The 21,654-nt window shown below is 47.6% G+C and overlaps 1 protein-coding gene across 1 annotated transcript in view; it reads left to right on the top strand.

Annotated features, from left to right (window-relative positions):
- Positions 1-21,654, top strand: part of RHCE (Rh blood group CcEe antigens) — a 33,202-nt gene that overhangs the window by 763 nt on the left and 10,785 nt on the right. Inside the window, exons 2-7 of the mRNA XM_059998975.1 lie at positions 9,347-9,533; positions 13,118-13,268; positions 15,703-15,850; positions 16,618-16,784; positions 18,323-18,460; positions 20,849-20,982. Of these exons, the coding sequence (XP_059854958.1) occupies positions 9,347-9,533; positions 13,118-13,268; positions 15,703-15,850; positions 16,618-16,784; positions 18,323-18,460; positions 20,849-20,982 (925 nt within the window). The remainder of the gene's footprint in view (positions 1-9,346; positions 9,534-13,117; positions 13,269-15,702; positions 15,851-16,617; positions 16,785-18,322; positions 18,461-20,848; positions 20,983-21,654) is intronic.

The raw sequence follows: 21,654 nt of genomic DNA, 5'->3' as shown, positions 1-21,654 counted from the left end.
AAGTTGAGATGAGTTTTCAAGTATATCTGTGGGTCAATATGTTGTTTATGATAATGGAAGGGCCTCCTGGAGTGAAGTCCCTGGGACAAAGCTGAAACTTGAGCCTAGTTGAGTGCTTGCTTGTTTCTAATTGATATTACCTAGTTAACTGGAAGCAAAGGGAAGGCATCCCTGGGCCCTCAGCAGTGGAAAGGACAAGGAGATGACTTGGGAAAGGAAGTCCCTATACTGCTTAATGGGCTAGCCCAGAGAGGGCTCTCAGTGCTGGACAAGTGAGACCTGGGCGCAATTTTAATTCATTTCAATTTACTTTGATTCTTTTTAATCCGGTACAATGTAATTCAATCCATTCACTCATTCATTCCCTCAACCCTGTATTACAAACCATGTGAGATCCAAACGCATGCTAATCAGGGATGATATTTATTGATTACTTACTAGGTACCAGGCACTATTCTAAATGCTTTACCATAACTCTACAAGACAGGTGCTATTATGATCTCCTTTGTTCTTGTGAGGAAACTAGGCACTTAGACATGGAGTGATTTGCCCAAGGTTGTTCAGCTAGCAATAGCACAGCAGATTTAAACTTAGTCAGCCTTATATTTTAAATAGGTAACCAACAAGGACCTACTGTATAGCACAGGGAACTCTGCTCAATATTCTGTAATAACCTAAATGGGAAAAGAATTTTAAAAAGAATAGATCCGTGTATATGTATAACTGAATCACTTTGCTGTATACCTGAAACTAACATTGTTAATCAACTACACTACAATATAAAAGTTAAAAAATTAAAAAAAATTAAATAGATTAAATAAATAAATAAAACTAAATAAAGGGAAAAAAATAAACTTAGGCAGCATGGTTTGAGTTTCCATGCCCTTAACCATGATGCTTCACGACCCCATTTTACAGTCAGGTTGAGCCTCTTGTCATATAATCAGTAGGCGTAGGAGCCAACATTGAAACTTTGTCATTTGGGTACAGGGTCCCTCTTCTTTACCCCTAGGCTGTGCTGCTAACGTATAATAGATATAAGTGTCCTCAGGTGCTCACTTGGTATGGAAGCACAGAGGAGGGCCCACAACCCATGCAGGGAGATGGTTATGTCAGGAAAGGCCTCTGGAGGGAAGTGACTGCCCAGCCAGGACTTGGAGGCTCAGTAGGAGTTACCATGTGAAAATGGAGGGTCAAGAGCACAGCAGGAACCATTGTGTGTACACTCATCAGACTGCACCAATCTGGGGTTTAACAGTGCGGTGCTGTTGGAGCATAAATAGGGAAGCAGGGTGTGGTGGACCCATTGCATTGAGTGAGAAGTTTGCCCTTCATTGTTTTGATCTAATAGGAAGCAGGAGTGTGATCAGTTTGGGTTTGGGTTATGGAGAAAGCCATTCCAGGGCTGGCATGGGGATGGAGAAGAGAGCATGACTTGAGGTAGAAGGCCAGTGTGGAGGCTGTAGTGTAGTATGGACCAGGGGGCTTCAAATTTTTCTGATCATGCACACCATTATTCAAGCATGCACCATATTTATACGTACCGCTACATGAATACATTTTGTACATTATTATACAAGTACACAACTTAGAAAATTTGAAAGAAATCAAAAGTAAATATAAAATATTTTCAAATTACTGATCATAATGGTGTCAGTTACTCTTAAGGCAAGGTCCATGGTTACTGTTAATGATAGTGGATGGGACTTCCCTGATGGCGCAGTGGTTAAGAATCCACCTGCCAATGCAGGGGACACGGGTTCGATCCCTGGTCCAGGAAGATCCCACATGCCGCGGAGCAACTAAGCCCGTGCTCCACAACTGAGCCCGTGTGCCACAACTACTGAAGCCTGCATGCGTAGAGCTGGTGCTCTGCAACAAGAGAAGCCAGTGCAGTAAGAAACCCACACACCGCAATGAAGAGTAGCCCCCACTCGCCGCAACTAGTGAAAGCCTGCGTGCAGCAACAGAGACCCAATGCAGCCAAAAAAAATAATAAATAAATAAATGATAGTGGATGCAATCCATTCCTCGGGGTCTTCTTAACAATTTCAAATTATCTTGCTTGACTTCTTGTCAGATATGATTAGATTGACTTTTTTTTTAAACTCTGAATGTGGCTGACGGAGAGTCTGCACGAGGAGAAGTATCACTCTGCCCTTTTGTTTCTGTATGTTTGGCTGCCATTATTGTTCTGCCTTCAATCTCTGTTTTTTGGCAGGAGTTGTTTGAGCCATTAGTCCGTTTTGTGAAGGTTAGTTGAGTTAAAACTAGGAAGCAATCTGTCAATCCACTTAATCTAATCCAGTCCCCGTAAATGATAAGTTATTTAAACCAGCCAAGTCTTTTTTTTTAAACATCTTTATTGGAGTATAATTGCTTTACAATGGTGTGTTACTTTCTGCTTTAGAACAAAGTGGATCAGTTAAACATATACATATATCCCCATATCTCCTCCCTCTTGCGTCTCCCTCCCACCCTCCCTATCCCGCCCTTCTAGGTGGTCACAAAGCACCGAGCTGATCTCCCTGTGCTATACAGCTGCTTCCCACTAGCTATCTATTTTATGTTTGGTAGTGTATATATGTCCACGCCACTCTCTCACTTCGTCCCAGCTTACCCTTCCCCCTCCCCGTGTCCTCAAGTCCATTCTCTACATCTGTGTCTTTATTCCTGTCCTGTCCCTAGGTTCTTCAGAACAATTTTTTTTTTTTTAGATTCTATATATATGTGTTAGCACACGGTATTTGTTTTTCTCTTTCTGACTTACTTCACTCTGTATGACAGACTCTAGGTCCATCCACCTCACTGCAAATAACTCAATTTCATTTCTTTTTATGGCTGAGTAATATTCCATTACATATATGTGCCACATCTTCTTTATCCAGTCATCTGTCGATGGACACTTAGGTTGCTTCCATGTCCTGACTATTGTAAATAGAGCTGCAATGAACATTGTGGTACATGACTCTTTTTGAATTATGGTTTTCTCGGGGTGTATGCCCAGTAATGGGATTGCTGGGTCATATGTAAACAAGCCAATTCTTAAAAAATACATTTTTAAGACAATCTGGAAACTGGAATAAAACATGAATATTATATAATATACAGAAATTATTGTTAGTTTTGTTAGGTGTGATAATAGCATAGTGGGTGGTTTTTAACCTATTTAGAAACAGGTTTAACAATTTAACAAATAGTGAGCCCTATTTGTTAGAGAAGCATATTGAAATGGAATGATGTCTAGGGTCTGCTTCATGCCAAAAAAAAAAAAAAGAAGAAGAAAGGAAACAAGGATAATAAAAACAAGATTGACCCCGTGTGACAATCATCAAAGCTGGGAATGGGTACATGAGGTTCATCATGCTACTCACTCTGTTTTTGTGTATGCTTAAACTTTTCCATAATATAGAGGTAAATTTAAAAAAACAAATCCCTGTCGTTAGTTGCACCATGACGAATACAGAGAAACACATGTCACCCCCCTGCTCAGTGGCCCAATATTCCCTTAGAACACCTTCCGAAGCTAGGACACTAAGCTGTCTGACATCCTGAGCAAGTGAGAGGAGGCTCCTGGGTTCATCTCAACATTAAATGCTTGCAGAGTTGCAAACTTCACCAAGTGTCTTTAGGGGTAGAAGAGCCTAGATTAGTGGTTCTCACAGTGTGGTCCCCAGACTAGCCACCTCAGCATCCCCTGGGAACTTGTTAGAAATACCCGGGCCCCCATCCATACTTACTGATCTGAAACTCTAGGGTGGGGCCCAGCAATCTGTGTTTTACCAAACGCTCTAAGTGACTCTGACGCTCATGGAAGTTTGAGGACTACTGGAGCTAGACTGATTCACATCTTGCCTCTGCCTTTTCTTAGCTGTGAGACCTTGGGCAAATCACTCAACCTCTCTCTGCCTCTGTTTTAACCTCTGTCACATGATGATAGTACTTATTTAGTTGTCAAAAGGATTAGAAGAATGAACACATACCAAGACTGATAAAGAGTATTGTCTTTTATTATGAATAAACTTTAATTTCTTAATTTTGTTAGTAAAAATGAATAGAACTAGAGTGCTCATATCTCTTCTTCCAGCAGCCCCTGTGGTTGCCTGGAGCATCTTCTGAGGGGTGTGATCCCTACTCTGATGACCACTAGCCTGGATGACCTGTGATGAGGCCAAATGGGCAGGGACAATAGAGGAGAAGTGAAGAGTCAGATTCAAGAGCTACTTAGGAGATAAAATCAGCTGTTCTTGGCAAAAACGAGGGAGGAGTCAAGGATGGCTTCATATGTGAGATTTGGCAGATGAAGGAGCCCATTCCTGAGATGAGAGACACAAGGGGAGGGGCAGATTGTGGGATAAAGGAACAATGATATGTTCATTCTGGGCTTGGGATTCAGGTGCCTGTGAGATGCTTGGGGGAAGCAAGTGCATCCATTATCTACTGCTGCATAACAAACCACCCCCAACCTTAGTGGCTCAAAACAGAAATCATCTAACTTGTTCCTGATTATGATTCCATGGTTCAGCAATTTTGGCTGTATTTGGTGATGCAGTTCTTCTGTCAGTTCTACCTAGGGTCACTATGCATCTCTAGCCTGGAGGTGGCTGCATGGCCTCAGATAACCTCATTTGCATGTTCGTCAGTTAGTGCTGGCTGGCAGCTAGCCCATGTGGTTCCAGCAGACTAGCCCAGACTTTTCACATGGCAGCAAATGTGTTACCACAGTAAGAGAGGGCAAGCCCCAATGAGCAGGTGCTTTTCAAGCCTCTGCTTGTATGGTGTTTGCTAATGTCCCATTAACCAAAGCCAATCACAAGGCTCAACTCAGGTGGGAGGGGTCTATACTGGAAGCCATGATTCACTGGGGGCCATTACTCTGACAACCTATCACACAGAGCCTGCTTGCAAGCTGCCACATTGGGAGACCATCCTGGGCCCTGCACTGTGGCTACCACCCAGTTGCCCCCATATGCCTTAGAAGCAGTAAGCAGAGCTACTAAAAGACAAGAGCGGCTTTGCCAGTGACATATAAATACCCCCAAATCCTGGTACCTTCTATATCTCAGCCTTGACTGCCCCTTTGATTGGGCAATCTCTTTTTCTTTTCCCAGGCTGCTGCAGAGGTGAGGGTGGGGTGAGAGGCTGCGGGGAAGGGGAAGGCAGCATGGGGCTCCGTGGATGGTCCCTGACAGGGGCTGCAGAGGTCCTCCCAGTCAGTGGTGGGGAGCACGGTGTGGAGGCCGAGCCCAGGGCCTGAGGGACAGACGCTTGGCCTGGCTTCAGAGCTGTCGATGCTGAAGTGTCTGCAGGCCAGAGGTAGGGGCTAGGGTGGGTGGGGACACAGAGTGAGACTCCCAGGGGCAGCCAGGCCGAAGGAAGGGGGAACAGTCTTGCCTGAAGTCACAGCTAACCAGTGGCAGGTGTGGAATAATAGTTACTAACACTTACCGTGCACCCAGTGCTAGGATAAGCAATTCAAAGGAGCCAGCGAGCTTAGTACGCACAGCAAACCTCTGAGCAGGTGCTCTTGTTTCAGACCATTTTACAGACTAGCAAGCGGGTACACAGAGATAGAGCCAGACTCTGGACTCTGACAACCTGACTCAGAGGCCCACACACTTCGTTTGACACTATGGAGAGCGAAGAATGTATGGAGAGGCAGGATGGTATAGTGGTTAAGCCCAGAGAGTCAGGATTCAGCTCTGCCACCAACATTTGCTAGCTGTGTGACCTGGGCTAATTACAGCACCTCTCTGTGCCTCCCTGTCCCCATCTGTAAAATGGGGATAATAAATAGTACCTCCTACATGGGCTTGTTGAAGGTTAAGGCTGGCAGGCACTTGGAAGAGTGCCTGGTATGTGGCGGGCACCATGTATGTGCCCGCTGTTACAGTGATGGTAATTATTGTCCTGCAGGACTCCCAGGTTAGACTTTCTCTAAGTCATGGGACTTTCATAAACTTCTGAAGGCCTGCCTTAGACAGTATGTAAAACTCCCCTCTGGGGCCCGGTTGTTGGGGCCCCTGCAGCAATCCTCTCTTTATCACCCCTGGACACCTTAGCATCATTAGCTTATCAGACCAGCAGCTGATGAGGGGCTTAGCGCAGGGTCTGAGAGGCAGAGGCTGACACCAGTGGGGATGCCCTGAGCTGGGACCCAGCGCTGAAGTTGGGGTCCAGGTCGTGAGACATGGGAGGAGCAGGGGTGGGCCAGAGCCCTGAGAGGCTGGGAGAGGAAATGGGAGGATGCATGGGGTGAGAGTAAAGGGACCCTGAAATCAAATGTGATTTACTGACCAGTTTGGGGTGAATGTGCTCTGTCAACAGCTCCCAGAAACTGCCACCCTAATTTCATCCCCCTGGCCGAAGCACAAGCCCACCCTCAAGGACACTGTGGGGTCTTGGGAGGAGGGCCCTGAGTGCCTATACCAGGCAGCAGGCATGGCAGCTGTGCCTGATAAAACTCCCCAACCAAGAGGCTCTGACTTTCTATCTCTAGAACCCCACGTCTGCCGTAATCCTGGTGCCCTTCCCCTCCCCACCCGCTGCCCCCCTCCTCTGAACACACCAGAGTGGTGAGGTCCTTACAGAGTATCAAGTCCGACTCCCATGTGTTACAGATAGGGAAACGGAGGCCCAAAGAGGGCAAGGGACTTGCCCAAGGTCCTTTAGTGCATTGCGGGCAAACAAGAGCAAGAGACAGCCTAGCCTGATGGGAGGGCACTGCACCAGGAGTCCAGAGCTTGGCTCTGCTACTGACATGCTGTGTGCCCTTAAGTAAGTCACAGGCTGTCTCTGGTCCCCTTCTGTAGAATGAGAGGAAAATGCAAGATCCCCCTACTCATGGAAACGTTGATAAATCTGGACCCTTTGCATATAGCATTGCTGCAAGATGGTGGATGTGTTTGTTTGTTCGTTAGTTTATTTGCTTTTTAACAGCAGTGTTTAAGAAAAGATTGAATTTGAATATCTAAAGTGGGGTTCGCAGTCTCCAGTTGGCCATAGCCCTCACCACTCCCTAATACACATTGTACCCTTTGTATACATAGTTTCCTGCTCGGCCCCTGAAGGAATTTGAGGGATCCCAAGAGGAGCCCCTATACAAAATGTGCCCTGCCCACCCCCATTCCACCCCCATTCCTAAGGGGATGCAAGCAGGAGATGGAAACATGGCCTCCCCCTCCCTTATGTCAGAGAAAAAAGGTGAAAGAAGTTGAATCCTCCTGATTGCCCACTTCTCACCCACTCCAAGTCCCCAGATCCCGTGGAGATGCCCGGGTGTCCTACAGCCCGGTGTTTGTCAGACTGACCTGGGATCGTCAACACCCACCCAAGTCCTATGTGCAAGATTCTAGGTCTGTGTATTTTTCAATGAAAGTGAATTTAAATGTAAATTGAAGAGGCTTTGGAGAGATCTGGAAATGAGAGCTTCCTTATTATCAGAGCCAAGGGTGGAGACCAGGTGAGTTCTTATTGCTGTGATGGTGATGATGGTGCTGAGCTTTCTCCGTGTGCCAGGCATGGTGCCAAGCTCTTGAACAAAACATTACTTCCTCTGGCTCTCCCAGCACCCTCCGAGGGGGGGAGAATTGCCCATATTTAGCTGATGAGGAAAGTAAGCAACCCACAAGGCCGTGCAGCTAAGAGGTTGAAACATAAAAACCGCCATTTTTATAGGTCAAAATGGTCAAATGTTGGCAATTTAATATGGTTTAATCTAATAGGGAACGATAGAGGTGGAGTCAAACAGAACTGTGTGACCTCAAAGCCCATGCTTTTTCCTTTAAAAAAAAATTACTTACTGTCCACGTGCTGGTTGTAGAAATTTTTAACACTGAAAATTTTTTAAAATATAAAACTCTCCTAAACCCAGAGATAATCTCCATGGGGCAAAAAATTCCTTCAAGATCTCTCTCCAGGCATTTGTACACATACAAACATAGTTGGTGTTTGTTGATGAAATAGTCTTTACTATTCTGAGCAATTATGTGCCTCATACTGTTTGATTCTGGCAACCTGATGAGAGAGGTATGATTATTTTTCCCATTTAATAGGTGAGAAAAGCAGGAGGGCAGATAGTGTGGTAGCTCAAGGCACAGGCTCCAGAGCAGACCGTCTAGGTTGAAATCCCAACTCTACCAGCTGGAGCGAGTTACTTAACCCCTCTGTGCCTCGGTTTTCTTGTCTGTAAAATGGTGATAATAACAGTACCCGGGACCTCCCTGGTGGCGCAGTGGTTAAGACTCTGCACTCCCAATGCAGGGGGCCCAGGTTCGTTCCCTGGTCAGGGAACTAGATCCCACATGCCTGCTGCAACTATAAATTTGCATACCACAGCTAAGGAGCCCGCCGGCCACAACTAAGACCCGGGGCAAACAAATAAATAAATAATATTAAAAAAAAAAAAAAAACCAGCACCCGCCTTGAAGGATGCTTGTGAGAACTACATGAGATAGTTTACGTGAAGTGGTTAAAACAGTGTTGGCACTTGATAAACACTTAATAAATGTCGGCTGTTATTAAAACTCAGAGACGTTAAATAACTAGATTAAGCCACACAGCTGGAAAGTGCCGGAGCCCTGATATGACCCCAAGCTTATCTGGTTCCAGAGCCCAAACTGTTATCCATTTTGCAAACCTGGAATTAATTCAAAGCATCCGCCTGTTTCCTTTTGCTGGTCCCCTCTGGAACATTAGCTAAGTCCCTTGCGCTCATCTGTCACAGCAGCCCCTGTGCAGGGTCCGAGGCTGGAAAAGGGGAGGATCACCCATGTGGCTCTGGTGCTTTCTGCTGGCCCACCAGGTCCCTTTCAGCAGGGGTCAAAGGGAGAGAGCCGTTTTCTGCGAAGATAATTTTGGTTCTTGCCTATGAACCTCTAGACCCGCTTCTGCCCCCTCTTCTGCATGACCTGAGCTAAGTCACCAGCTTCTGTGGCCTTATTTTCTCTCACACATGATCAGGAGGTTGAACCGGATTCTCAAAAGCAGGAGTCAGTACCTTGACTGATTGTAAACTATGTGTAAGGACTTGTCCTGATGCTCTACACGTGTTCATATCATTGTGTTTAATAATAACAATAATTGCTGCATTTACTGAGCACTCAGTATGGGCCAGGCCCTGCATTAGCTCAGTTAAACCTTCCCTCAAACCTGCATGGTATGTCTGTGTTATCCCCATCATTCAGATGAGAAAACTGAGGCTCAAAGAGGGGAAGTAACTTGACTAAGCACTCTTCAATGATCTTCAATGTCCCCTCCAGCTGCCGTTCTGTAAAACTCCAATTTCACACAACCCTCCACCTTTTCTGCTTCTCCTCCTCCTTCTCGACATCTCTTCCCTGAGCAGACTTCCAGGATGTTACCATCATGGCAGTCCTTGGCTTGGGTTTCCTCAACACATCTTTGCGGAGACACTGCTGGAGCAGCGTGGCCTTCAATTTCTTCATGCTGGCCCTCGGGGTGCAGCTGACAGTCCTGCTGGATGGCTTCCTGAACCAACTCTCCCTTAGGAAGATGGTCCTCAATCTTTCCAGGTAACTGGACGGCCACTGGATCACTTTTGGGTCCTTGGGAGTCTGGGGCCCAAGAGGGCAGATTCTAGAAGAGCTGGCTTGTCCCCTTCTCTTTCCAGCACCGGCACCATGCAATATTCAGGACTTATTTATACTCACAAATTACTCATTGTTTGTCTAAAATTCAAATTTAACTGGCATCCTCTATTTTATCTGACAACCCTACGCTGTGACATCACAAGGGGCCCAGATCTACAGCCCACCCTGTATCCTTTCATTTTTGTTGATTTTGATTTCATAAACTTATACAATAAATATTAGTTCAAAGAAAAAATTAATAGAGATTAGACAAAAAGAAATAGAAATCTCACACTCAGAGAGAGAGTCTCTTGAAAAGAAGGAAGTACTCTCAGTCCTCAAATGCTGGTGGACAAGAAATAGCCTTGTCTTTAGTTTCTTTAAATTAACTCTGATTTCTTTAGATGCCTTTATAAGAACTAGCAAAATTAACCTGTGTTGCTAGAAGTCAGAATAATGGTTACCGGAGGAAGGTGGTGTTTATTGATTAGGAAGGGGCACAAAAGAAGTTTACGTGGTGCAGTAAACATTCTCTATGTTATCCTCTGTGATGGTTACACGAGAGTATATATATATATATATATACACACACACACATACATTAAGTTGTACATACCTGCAAAAAAAGTCATTCACACTTAATAGGAGGAACCAGGTAAAATTTTTCTATAAAAATTGTTTTTTGGTTTTATCCAATTCTGAAACTTTGTCTTGCCCAGATGATGGGTAAATCCCACCTTAGGTATCTTGGGGACCCCTTCAAGGCCATTCTACCCTCCCCTCTGAGACCCTACTAAACCTCTGGGCACTGCTGTTAAACATCTCTCCATGAACCAGGCTCTGTGCTGGGCACTTCACAAACATTGTTTGTTTAGCCCTTCCAACTAGGGGTCTGATGTGGCGTACAGGCAAGGAACTAGACGCTCAGAGCTCGTAAGACACTTGCCTAGGGTCACATAGCTAACTGGTGGAAGTGACTTCAGTTTTAACTCTGTAACCTTTCCCACACACTGCAGAGTGGTCCTGACAAGAAACACAGTGTAGCCAGCTCCCCACGGGCCCTGAAAAAAACTCTTCACCTTTTTTCTTTTAAACCATTTTAGAGCTGATCCCCATGGGGATTCAATAAACCACCCCCCCACCCCACCCCCAGTAATCACCTGGGAAGTGACAAAGGGCATTCTGGGGGAACTCCAATAGGGTGATCGTGGTCTGGTGTTTCTGCTGCCCTGGCTTAAGGTCACACAAGCCTTTGGCTTCCTGAGCCTGAGTCTCCAGGCATCTCCAGGCTGCCCCTGTCTTCTGACGTCCTGCCTGCAGGAATCTGTCAATCCGGAAAGACAAGAAGAGGCCATTTACAGCCCGAGTGAACGCCCCTGCCCTGCCCTGACCACTTGGGTCCTCCCAGCTGTGACCCCCCCAATGGGGCTGGCTTCACAGATTTGAACAATGGGCTCCTTCCTGACCTTTCCTGCTCTGGCTGGGCTGGTGGGCGGTGTCCAGGCCTGCCTCTCAGACGGCCCTCTCCCTCTCCTGCCGCCTCACCAGCTCGAGGCCTGACTTGGCACTGAATCGGTTCTGCCTTGAGTCACCGATGACCAGTCCCTTCAGGGCGGGGGCCTGTCTTATTCTGTTTTGTCCTCCTTTGTTTTCCTCACATAGTAAGGACTTAGTAAATGGTTACTGGAACAAATATGAAAATAAAAAGAACCCTGAAAGTTGTGATATTTTTAATGCTGTATGTTAAAAGGTCTTGGAGGGCCTATCATAGCAATAACCAACCCCCTTACTTTGCTTGACTCACTTTGCCCTCCCAACAGCTCCATAGGCCTTGCCTCTCTTACAGATGAGGACATGGAAACACAGAGTGGTTAAGTCATTTGCCCAAGGCCACACAGCCAGGAAGTGGCTGAGTCAGGATTCCAACCATGGCAGCCTGAACAAGACTGTCCTAAGCACCGTACTTCGCTGTCTCAATCCCTCCCTGGTCCCAACTGGCCCCTGAGGTCTGAAATCCTCCCACTGGCACAGAATCTCTTGAATTAGGCTTTTGCCAGTTAAATGAGTGCTCACCCAAAAGATAACATGGCCAGCCACAGTGAAGCACTGAGTGACCCTTCATTTCAAGTCATTCCTGGCCCCTGTGAGGCTCCTTCCCCATACCTTTGGCCTCCTCTGGCTTTTCCTCTGAAGTCCTTGAGCCTTAAGTAGGACACTACATTGGCAGCAAACAGTGGGAAGTCTGTGTCCAGACTTCAGAACACAGGCTTTGGATCCAGGCCAAATGGGTGGGTTTGAACCTTACATTTGTCATTAACTAGCTGTGTGGCCATTACCAAAACAGTCACCTCTTCCAGTCTCAATGTACTCACCTGTAAAATGGAGGTACTGAATGGTACCCTGGCACCATTTACAGAGGGCTACCTGGAGGATTAAAATTTAAATGAGATGATGTACTTGCAAGCCTGTTATACATAATGCTCAATATATTATTATTATTACTGTCACTATTATGGTGGTGGTGGTGGTTGTAGCATCATCATCATCAGCTCCCAGGGGGAGGGGTGGTCTCAGCAAAGTGCCAGAGGAGGGTGGGTTGGTTTAACCACAATGGATTGTCCAGCTCAGTGCCACCTCCTCCAGGAAGCCCTCCCTGAGTCCAGTTCACATTGCTCTCTCCCTCCAGCGAACCCCTCTGGCCTCATGATATTGCAGATGGTTTTAATTGACAGGGTCATGATGTCGCTTTGTCTCCCCAGCCTAATCGTAAGTGTCTTGAAAACAAAAATTGTTTTCTCCTTCTGAATCCCTGCACTAAGCTTGCTCACTTGTCAAGGGAAAGAAGGAATCAGTAATAGCACTGAGTTAGTTCTTTGTGCCAGTCATGGTGTGCGAGACACACATGCACGACTGTTCCTTCTAATCCCCGCAACACTCCCATGAGATAAGTATTATCATCCTCCTTATTTTACAGATGAAGAGACAGGCTCAGTGAGATTAAATAGCTGTTCAAGTGGAAAAGCTGGAACTGGAAGCCAGGCTTGTCCTACTTCCAAACCCAGTCTCTTTCCACTACAGGGAGAGGGAGAGAGGAGGGTGGTGGTGCCTGAAGGATGGGCGGGCAGGTGAAGAGCGCCCTCTATTGAGCATCTGTGAGTGATGACAGTAGAAGAGAAGCCCAGGGCAGAATCCTAGTAGTCAGATCCCAGAAGCGGTCCCGTGGGAACAATCAGACATTCCTATGAGAACTTCGGAGCATCCTCAGTACAGATGAGTGTATGCAGATCAATCAGAGTGTGGCTGCCATCCTGAGGGTGGGGGAGGGGACGAAGGAGAACCCAGACTTGGCAGCCTCCATCCCCATGAGAGCGGAAATTTTGTCTATTTGCTCTCCTACTCCATCCCCAGTTTCTTGAAAAGTTTCAGGCAGAGAGTAGGTCCTCAACAAGTGTTTGCTGAATGAGTGGATGAATGAATGGGAGGCATCCTTCCTTCTCAGTCATCCCTGTCTTGGCCTCTCTCCCCAGTATTCAGATATCCACCATGAGTGCTACATCTGTGCTGATCTCAGTGGGTGTCATCCTGGGGAAGGTCAACCTGCTGCAGCTGCTGTTGATGACATTGATAGAGGTGACAGCCTTTAGTGCCACGAGGATGGTCGGCAAGGAAGTCTTCAATGTGAGTCATGGTGCTGTGAGGAGGGACCTCGGGGATGAGGGCTGAGCAGGTGAAAGGGGAGGGCTCTGTCTCCATTTGATAAAGCTTCTGGGATTAAAAAAAATTAAAGACAGGCCAAAATGGGGTTGCAAAAGTGTGGTCTATGCTAAGCATTCAAACATAGCAAGCAAATGCTATGAAGGCGGTTCCCACGGTAAAAACTGTCAAGGAGGACTTCCCTGGTGGCGCAGTGGTTGAGAGTCCGCCTGCCGATGCAGGGGACATGGGTTCGTGCCCCGGTATGGGAAGATCCCACATGCCGTGGAGCGGCTGGGCCCGTGAGCTGAGCCTGCGCGTCCGGAGCCTGTGCTCCGCAACGGGAGAGGCCGCAACAGTGAGAGGCTGGCGTACCGCAAAAAAAAAAAAAAAAACCAAAAAAAAAAACTGTCAAGGAAAGAGGTCAGTTCCCAGAGATGGAAAGCCCACTGTGGGCAATGCATTATAAGCCTTTTCCTGCTTTGTTACGGTTTTCATAGTGGTTGTTTTAAAAAGCTGCATTAATTCAAAGCCATCTCCTCTCTTCTCTGCAGCTTCAATGTTTTAGTTTAGCTGGTCCGGGGGAGGGTTTGGCACTGACTTTGAGAGTTCACTGCTTCTCCTCAAAAACTTCAATTCAGCCTGGGTTTGTTGCATGGAAGGGCTCAGGGGAAACTAGAGCCAGAAACCAGAGCTGTGCCCAGTAGAGGCAACTCAAGAAATGAGTATTCCAAGCTGACGATTCCTGGGGGACCTCAGAGAGATTAGAAATGCAAGACTTCTTCAGTTCTTACAAGGGAATTCCACAGACTTTCATTTTTATGTGTGACTGAGGGTTCCTTACCATCCATTCATTCCTTTCACAAATATTTATGCTGAGCCTATTGTGTACCAGGCACTCTTCTAGGCAGTGGGAAAATGCAGCTGTCGTGGAACTTCTATTCCAGAGGGAAAGACTGCCAATAAACAATAAAATAGGCAAAAGATACAGTGTGTTAGATAGTGATAAGTACTATGGAGAAAAAAATAAAATGAGGAAAGCAGACGGGAATAGCTGTGAGGGAGGATAAAGTGTTAGAGAGGTTGGCCAAGGAAGGCTTCCCTGGGCAAATAATTTTTGAGTAAAGAGCTGAAGGCAGCAGGTTTGCAAGTCACGTGGGTATCTGAGGACAGTGGCAGATGGAAGGCAGGGCCGTGGGAGTGGTCTGCCTCTTTCAGGAGGAGGATTGTGTCAGTGACACTGTTTAGAATTGTTGGCGCATGATGATAATAAAAAGCAGATGGGCTTTTAGTTGCTTTAATTGTTTTAAATTCTCTACAGACAATGCATCCCCTTATTGCCTGTACCCAGGGGGGTGGACCACTCCCTCCACCGTGCACTCCAGGCAGTGGAACAGACGGTGCAAAGTGGTACTGACGTGGGAGCATGAGTGTGGGTTTGAGGAACAGCAAGGACAGTGTGTGTGGAATGAGTAGGAGGTGGAGTCACAGAGGTTGTGGGAGGGCAGATCATGCAGGGTCCTGTAGGTCGTAGGAAGAACGCTGACTTTGACATTGAGGGAGACATGGAGGAATTCCCACCCCCCTCACTGGGGGATTCTGAGCAGAAGTATGCCATGAGCTAAGATTTTAACAGGGTCTCTCCGGCTGCTACGTGGAGAAGAGTCAGTTGGGGGACAAGGGTGGAAATGGGGAGACCAGTTAGAAGATTACTGCAAAAATTTGGCAAAGTGTTGATGGTGGCTTAAACCAAGGTGGGGGTCAGTGGAGCGTGGTGGTGAAAATTTTGCCAAACCTGGATATTGGTTGAAGGCACAGCTGACAGGACTTACCAGTAGCCCACGAAGTGAGTTACGAAGGGTTACTAAATTCGATATTCATAAAGCAAAATGAACATATAGCTGGAATTTTGCGAACACTTCAGTTCCGTCTTATAAAAATTCTGGCTGCTTCATGGTGCAAAGATCATATCACTCATACTCTACGCAAAATTTGAAATTCTGCCAAAATGTAGGAAGCAGTGGGGTACATGTCCGTGTGGCTCTTCCCCCACCTAAGTGGACTTCAGCCAAAAGTGTTTAAAGCCAACCAGAGGGGAATTCCCTGGCGGTCCAGTGGTTAGGACTCGGCGCTTTCACTGCTGTGGCCTGGATTCAATTCCTGGTCCTGGAACCAAGATCCTGCAAGCTGCAAGACGTGGCCAACTAAATAAATAAAGCCAACCCGAAACCTGTCGGGAATAAATACACAGCAGCTCACGGGACTCCTCTGAAAGGGGGGCTGCTGGGCTGGGTCAGTCTCCTGACTTCAAGTCACGCCTCCTACACGAAGCCAGAACTTTCTCCAAGGAACACGGGAGGTTCCCTCCCTGTGGGCAGAAGATGCTGACACTCACTGTTCCCGCTGGGTTTTGTTGCAGATGGACAACCACGTAAGCATGATGTACATCCACGTGTTTGCGGCCTGTTTCGGGCTGACTGTGGCCTGCTGCCTCCCGAAGCCTCTGCCTAGAGAAGCGGAGGACAAACAACAGACGGCCACGAGCCCCAGTTTGTTCGCCATGCTGGGTGAGGACACGGTGGCGTGGGCGGGCTCGGATCTGGGGTGGGCAAGAGGCTCCAAAAGAGGAAAATCTCTCTCCTTTTCCAACCTTCTCTGGGTGTCTGAAGCCCCTCGGTAATGATCCATTTCTTCAAGTGGTATCTGATGAATTCACATCTTTGAATTCCCCTCTAGGGAACTTCTCTTCATTAATATCCAAAGGAGAGGAGAGGCTCATTACATCTCAGTTTAAATAAGGTTATCCAATCCTTTTGTCCTCAACTTAAAGCAGAGAATTGGATACATGAAGAAAACCGGGCCTAGGAGTGGAGGAAAGAATGGGAGTGGGAAGAGAGGAGTAATAGTGGTGTATCAATAGTTGGAAGAGCTCCAGTAAAAGTGATGAACTTAGAGGCTGGGAGAGGCTTAGGAGAAGGAAATCAGGCAGTGAGATCGCCAGCAGGCAACTGAATACCAGGCCATTGGGCCAAATGAAAGCATCCCATTAATTTTTTAAAATAAGCATTTAAGCCATCACAGGCCAGGGTCAGGAGGCCTGGGGTTTGGTGATTTCAACTCTCTGGACCTTAGTTTCCTTGCCTGTAAATTATGTTAGCTGGGCCCTTCCAGCTTAAGAATTCAGAGAGGAGACATGATTTGCCCAAAGTCACAGAGCAAGGAAGTGACAGAGATGAGACTTGCCAGGTCCAGAATTCTCCTGTCTGAAGTGCCCCTGGCTCAGGCTTTGGAGCAGGAATACTGGTTCCGGCCACTGACCCTCTCTGGCCTCCAGGCACCCTCTTCTTGTGGATGTTCTGGCCGAGTTTCAACTCCGCTCTGCTGGACATTCCGGACGAGAGGAAGAAGGCCTTGTTCAACACCTACTACGCCCTTGCTGTCAGCATGGTGACAGCCATCTCAGTGTCAGCCTTGGCGCACCCTCAAGGGAAGATCAACATGGTGAGGAGGGGGGCTGTCCCTTGGGCAGCACTTGGGTCTTCTAGGCCTGACACACATATTCACACCCAACCCGCCGGCCTCAGTGCCAGCCCCACAGGTCGGGAAAGAGCATATCGGGTGATGGGGTCTTGTCTGCAGCATCGTGGGGCATCAGCCCATCAGCACTGCCTTGTCAAATGGGCCTGGAACATAGGAGACTGTCAAATGAGCAAAGGCCCTCTGGGGGGAGTGATTAAATCTATCAGCCTTGACATCAAACAAACCCAAGTCTGAACCCCATTTCTGGTGGTAACTAAAGCCAGCTCCCATAAGCAAGAGTCAGCAGAGAAAAACTGGGGTAGAATGAGTCATCCTCTCCCCTTCCCCGAAGAAATTTCAAGAATGGAATAAACGGAATCCAAAGTAAAGATCTTTGTTTCCCTAGCCATCTGAACTTGGCCAAACCACTTAAACTGTTTGAGTCTCAACTGCCTCATATGTAAAGTGGGAATTGAGAGATGATGCACGTAAAGGGCTTCGTGCCCAGAGCTAATAAGTACTGGGCAAATATTAGCTGCTATTAACAACGTAGCTGCGAGTCTGTGTGTGAGTTTTCGGGGGAGAGATCCGTGAGATGGTAGACTAAAGACAAAACAAGGTCCCATGATGATCAGGGCATGAGGTCAGCCAGCCAGACATGATGGGAAAGTCTAGACAGATGGGGCGGGGGGGGGGGGGTGGGTGAAGGGGAGAGAAGATGGCCAAGGATGACAGGTTAACAGCACTAAGGGGAGGTGAGGGTCCCCACAGGTGTGCTCCATGGTCACAGGGAGTCTAGGATCAAACAAGGTAGCGACATCCAGGGAGGCAGGTGTAGGCATCAGGTCGGGGAACCCCAGAAGCTGGTCCCAGGGCCCAGAGCTCCAAGATCTGGGTAGAATTGAGAGAGGCAGAGAGCAGTAGCATAAGAGCAAGGCAAAGCCCCAGTTCTAGAGGAGGTGAAGGTCATAGCAGAGACATGACCCAGGAACAAGGGCCAGCTTCTTGGGATGGGGTCCAATAATACAGGGTGACATCGGCACCAAGTAGCCAATAATAATAATAGTAAAAAACAATAATAATGGCTTATATTTGGGGGGCATTTACTCATGTTCTATGCCAGGCATTGAGCTCAGAGTTTTATATATGGTGACTCAATTTTCACAATAACCGTATCAGTAGATACAATCAAAACCCCATTTTTCTGGTGACAAAGTTAAAGCACTGAGTGGTTAAGCACCCAACGACACATCACAACTGAGTGTGAGCATGGCTAGGATCCTGAGAAACTGCACTTTCAGGCTAAATGACTCCCAATCAGGGTGACTGCTCCCTGAGCCTGAGAAGTGGGGTGAGGTAAGACCGTTGGTGAACTCTCAGCAGAGGGGAGGAGCTGGTTTCAGGATCAGAGAAGCAGGGAAGATGTTACACTGTTTTCTTGCTACCGGCTTACCAAGTAATTTAGAGAGATCCTGTCATCTCTATGTCATTTCATTCACCCACAAGCTATTCCTCTGCAGACGCACATCCACAATGCGGTGCTGGCAGGAGGTGTGGCTGTGGGCGCCCCCTGTTACCTGATCCCTTCTCCTTGGCTTGCCATGGTGCTGGGTCTCCTGGCTGGGCTGATCTCCATCTGGGGAGCCATGTACCTGCAGGTAAGGAGCTGGGCAATGAACACCTGCTGCTTTGGCTTCCACCAGGGTCCAGGCCCCTAGAACATGGCAGGCCATCTTGTAGTGCCAAGGGCTGCATTAGGCAGCCGTTGGCAGCTTCTCAGTTTAACTTCAGAGCTTGGGTGAGGGATCCACCCAAGTCGGATGGTGCATTAGTTAAGATCTGGGGAGCAAGTATCAGAACATATTCAAGCTTGCTCAGGAATAAGGGGGATTTGCTAGAAGGCTACTGGGGTATCACTGAACCCAAGGACAGGAATGCTGCTGGGAGCCCAGGAATGGCTGGCACCAGGGATGCGAGTCTTGTGGGGAACCCAAGAATTCCCCGCTCTTCTTTTTTTGCTTTTCCTGAACATCTGCTTTATTCTCACTCTGTAGACTTCCTTCTTCTTCTCCTGCTCCACATGGTGGAGTGTCATCTTTCTCTTCAAGAAAGCAGCCAGGTGAAATCTCTTGGCCCCAGTTGCAAATTCTTTGGAGAAGGGGCTCCTTGGTCTAACTTGGATAATGTGCCCATCTTTGGCTGGGTGGGAGGTACAGCACATCATACATGCAAGTCTGCTGTCCATGAACCATGTGAATGGGGGTGGGAAGGGCAGCACTCAAAAGAGGGATGCTGGGTTGATAATCCAGGTCACGTCCACTTCTGATTATTTAGTTCTTCTTCTAAGTGGATGGATTTTTCTTCCTTCAATGTTCTACATATACTGGTAACGTCAGAATGCGCCATTATAGCCGATTTGTTATCACACACTTCTAAGAGAAATATTTAGGAGCAACAGATCTTCATAGGTTTGAAGACCTGATGGAGGAAAAAGGAATAGACTTTTGGGTGACACAAGAAGATGAATTTGGATGAACCGTGGATATTCAGGGAGGCAGTTTCAAACCCAAATAAGGAAGAACTTACCAACAGTTCAATCTGACCAAAAGATGGGGTAGTCTGCTTTTCATCTTTGGAGTGGAAGCGCATGTCTTTTATCTCCTCTGGCTTTGAGATCCTCTGATGAAAGTAGGACATATTCAGCAAAACGTGTATCACAGGAATTCCCTGGTGGTCCAGCGGTTAGGACTCCAAGCTTTCACTGCCGAGGGCCCAGGTTCAATCCCTGGTTGGGGAACTAAGATCCCACAAGCCACGCGGCGTGGCCAAAAAACATGTATCGCAAGTATCATGAGGCTCAGTGTCTGTCACGTTCTCTGTGCCTCAGGTTCCTTGAGTCTATCACTGCGGGAAGGATTCAAAGATGATTCACTGATTTTTTCGTTCATTCATTCACTCATTCATTCATTCATTCAACACATTTGTTTTAACAGTCTTCCTGCTTCCCAAGCTATAGTGTAGTGAAGGAAATGGACAAATAAACGCAACACAGTGTGTTAACTGCTACTGGAGCACATCTAAGCTGGCCTGAGATGGGTCAGGAAATGCCTCCCAGAGCAGAGAAGGTCTCACCCGAGCATTGACAAAGAACTTATATTAGCCAGGGAAAGAACTTATATTAGCCAGGGAAAGAAGTGGGAAATGTACTCCAGGCAGAAGGAACAGTGTGTTCAAAGGCTCAGTGGCAAGAAGAGCATGTGGCCCAACCAGGAAACGGAAAGATGTTCTTTGGGCTGAAGCATAAAGTTCATCAGGGAGTGTGCCTCTCACCGTAGCCTTGGGAGATGGCAGGTGCTCAGGAATACCTTCTGGGCGAGTTCAAGAGTCTGAATTTTTATTCCCAAGACAATGAGGATTCTAAGGAGGGAACTAGCCTGATGAAATTTGCATTGGTATCCACATCTGTTGGCTCCCAGCCATCTGGGAGGCCAAGTGATGAAATGGAAGGAGTACTGACTGGGCGTCTAGAGGTGTGGTCAGATTCTTTCCTTTTAATCAACCATGTAGTCTCTTGGATGGCAGTTAGGTTTGGTCTAGACCAGTGGGTCTCAATCAGTCCCTGGGGACATTTGACAATATCTGGAGACAGTTCTGGTTGACACACCTGGGAGAGGGGTGCTCCTGGCATCTAGAGGGTACAGGCCAGGGGCGCTGCTAAACTACCTACAGTGCACAGGAGGGCCCCTAGCATAACACAGAATTATCAGCCCCAAATGTGAGTAGTGTGGACAACGGACCAGCATCGGTGTCACCTGGGACTTTGCTAGAAATGCAGAATCTCAGGCCCCAGACCCACTAAATCCAACTCTGCATTTTAATGAGCTCCCCAGGTGCTGTGAGTGCACATTCAAATCTGAGAAGCACTTATTTAGTTGAGTCCTAATGCCCATCCCCCTGGATACCCTGGATGCCAAGGGTCTGTGAAAGGGTGGGTAAGGAGTATCAGTCCCACATGCAGATCTGCTGGTAATGGTGTTTGTTCCCAGGTGTGTCTTCAACGAACGCTGGACCTCCATGACACCTACGGCGTGCAGTATACCTTCGGCTTGCCGGGTCTACTCGGAGGGATCACCAACATTGTGCTGATGGCGCTTCAGGTCAAGTGGACCAAGGTTTCCACGTAGGTCACTTGGCTCAGCCCCTTATCACCCCATCCAGCTCAGGAAGGAGTGTGCCCAGAGCCCCTGGCCGGGGAAGGGGGGGTGGTGCCCAGGGCCGGGCAGTCAGAGGCCTCAGTGAATATTCGTTGGCCAATTTATTCTGAAATTCTGCCCAGCCCCTACTGTGTATGGACTTATCACCTGTCCAGGCCCCTTCTTTCTAAAGCAGGCAGCTTAGGTGCAGGGCAAAGGCAGACAGTCCCGAGTCCTCCCCAATTGCAGGCAGAGCAGGCGATCAGGCTCAAGCCAACTGAGACTGTGTTTCAGTCCCTGGTGGTTTAGGTTGTGGTGAAGTGTGCCGTGGGGTCTTGGCCTCTTACTAGCTGGGCCATGCTACCTAACCTCTCTGAGCCTCTGTCACCCGATGGTAAATGAAGATAATGATAATTCCTCCCCTCCTAGGGGTGTTGGGTGCTACTTGAGGCCAGGTACTGTGTGGTTAAGAGGATTTGATATGTTAATGTAGGAAAATGCTGAGTACAGCCCATCCCTGAGACCCAGAGAGGAAAGGAGCTTGGCTAAGGTCACGCAGTGAGGTGGGACCGTGGGTCTCCGGACCAGAGTCAGGTCCTGTGCCCCCCAGACAATGGACAGCAATGACCAGAACCCTGGCCATCACTTTCTGGAAGTTA

Source organism: Delphinus delphis, chromosome 1 (assembly GCF_949987515.2).
Source record: "Delphinus delphis chromosome 1, mDelDel1.2, whole genome shotgun sequence".
Lineage (NCBI taxonomy): Eukaryota > Metazoa > Chordata > Mammalia > Artiodactyla > Delphinidae > Delphinus > Delphinus delphis.
Note: the sequence above shows the minus strand (reverse complement) of the source record. Positions and strands in the feature narration are given on the sequence as shown.